Below are 2,331 nucleotides of genomic sequence, written 5' to 3' on the forward strand. Positions count from 1 at the left end.
CATCATCATCATCATCATCATCATCATCATCATCATCATCATCATCATCATCACCACCAGTGTCCACATGCAGCCTGAGGAATTCGGAGAGATAAGAAAAGGACAAGTACCTGTACCTGTTTGAATTGCTCCTCAAACGTCCAGTTGTGTGACCGGTTCTCGCCGTTGGGGTCATCGGGTGAAGGTGAAGGCTGCAAACTCCCCATGGGCGAGTGGGGCGTGGTCGGGGCCGGCGGGTAGCGCTCCACGGGGGACGGCGGGCTCGGGAACGCGCTGTGATTAGGCAGGAGCGGGTGGAAGGGGTTGACCGCCTCCAGTCCTTTCATCTCCCTGCCCAGTAGATGGCCGCCCAGCGCCAGGTGGGCGTGGGCCAGAGGGTGGCCCAGGGGGAACGACGACAAGAAGTTGGCGCTGTTGTGGAGGTGGGCGCGGAAATCCTCGGGGAACGCCGATAGTTTGTTATTTCCCATGACGTCACCGTTGCTCTCCGGGAGCGGCGGTCCGTGGCTGTTGATCCTGTTGCTGCCCCCACCGCCGCTGCTGCCGACCGAGGGTGTGCTGGAGCTGCTGCTGCTACCGCCGCCACTGGCGTTGCTGGGTTTATTGTTACCAACACTGCCGACATTGTTGTTATTGTTACTGTTACTGATACCGCTACCGTTTTTGTTACAACTCCCGTTGTTACTGTTGCTGTTGTTGTTGTTATTGTTAATACTGTTCAACATGTCCGCCCCGTTGGGAGCAACACTCCCTGTTGTAATGCTGCTGCTCATGCTGTCAATGATACCACTACCCCCTCCGACAGAGCCCCCGTTCGTGTTGGCCACTGACGTCACACCCACCACGGACGCCGGTGCTGTGGGTACTCCGGGGGGTTTTCCCGGCAGACTAACCCCGCCCCTTGCTCCGCCAGTGCTCAGATCCAGCTCCCGCTCTGACCGCTGCTGCATGCGCTCCTGTACCAGGTGCATCTCCTTCTCCCTGGCGCGGAGCTGGGAGTTGTGCAGGACCAGCGCCTCCTCGTGCTCCTGTAGCTCCCTCTCTATCTCCTCCCTCTCCTCCCTCTCCTGCTGCTTCAGCTTCTCGTACAGGACCCTTTCGGCCGGGTCCAGCTTGTCGGCGCTGAGATCTCCCACCACGTCTCCCCCCTCGCTGTAGGTGTCTGACTCCGCGTCGGAATCCATACCGGTGCTGCCGTTTGTCTGCAGAGAAATTATGTCCAGGGAATCATGAATATTACGACTCACTACTCTTTGCATACGTGGAATAACATCAAGAGGCTAGACTAGTATAGAGAAAGGTGCAAAGTGTTTGTCCGTGGCCTATACCCTGGTGCAGTGTGAGAAAGGCCATGATGATGATGACTCTTTGTATTGAACGTTGTGGACTAAAGTTGGTCCTCAAAGCGGATAGCAAATACCAGGTATTAATCATTACTCTTTGCATTGGAGGTCGTGGAAATGTACTAAAGTCAGTCTTCGTAGAAAGTGACAGAGACCAAAGAATGGACTCCAGAGAAAATCGCAAGAGGATTAATTTTTAAAGCGGAGATATGAAAAAGAGAGAATATTATATTATTATTAATTCTTGTCTTTGAAGACAGTTCAACCCAGGGTAATTTAACTAGAATATACGCTGAAATGGAAACGGAATAATAGTAAATCATGGGCCTGTGCAAATGACTTTTTTTTAGAATAAAAAATAAAAGGGAAAAAAATGAAGACGAAAAAAACAAAAACAAAAATAAAATCAAGCCAAACCAACCCCCCCGCCCCGTCAAAGTTGCTCTTGAGACTTAATACGGGAGGAAAATTGGTCAGTCTTTGAAGAACCAAGAACAAAATACATTAAGATATAAAAGGCATCAATGTTAAACGGAATAACGGCATTTTTTGGGAAGGATTTGTTGTATAGTAACAAATAAATCGTTAAGCAATTAAAGCACCAAATATGCTTGGGAAAGCAACTAAGCCATAGAAACAGATCACTTTGACATTAATATTAATTATCACATGGAGAAACAAAGAAATATGAATACATTATTTATTGTTTAAATTACATTCCATAAAAGAACAAACAAAAAAAAGAAATAAAAATGTATTAATAAACAAATAAAAACTGAAACAAACAAATAACTAGGCACATTGATGAATTAAAAAAACAATGGCTCGTAAGAAAATGAGTGTGCAAGCAAATGGCTTGCTTAATCTTAATCAGTCAGTCGCGCAAGAATAGTAAAAAGAATATCAAGGTAAATTATTTTTAGAAAATAGGCTAGGTACAGAAGGAAAGAACACAGAAAGAGAGAGAGAGAAAGAGAGAGAGGGAGGG

General features: G+C 47.1%; 1 protein-coding gene across 1 annotated transcript in view; it reads right to left on the minus strand.

Moving 5' to 3' along the window:
- The window catches only part of LOC101859612 (AT-rich interactive domain-containing protein 1A), a gene marked incomplete in the record, with an annotated part of 116,122 nt that overhangs the window by 106,504 nt on the left and 7,287 nt on the right, over window positions 1-2,331 (minus strand). Inside the window, 1 exon segment of the mRNA XM_035970046.1 lies at window positions 117-1,202. Coding sequence (XP_035825939.1) covers window positions 117-1,202 — 1,086 coding nt within the window.

The sequence above is a fragment of the Aplysia californica genome, unplaced genomic scaffold (assembly GCF_000002075.1).
Source record: "Aplysia californica isolate F4 #8 unplaced genomic scaffold, AplCal3.0 scaffold00010, whole genome shotgun sequence".
Lineage (NCBI taxonomy): Eukaryota > Metazoa > Mollusca > Gastropoda > Aplysiida > Aplysiidae > Aplysia > Aplysia californica.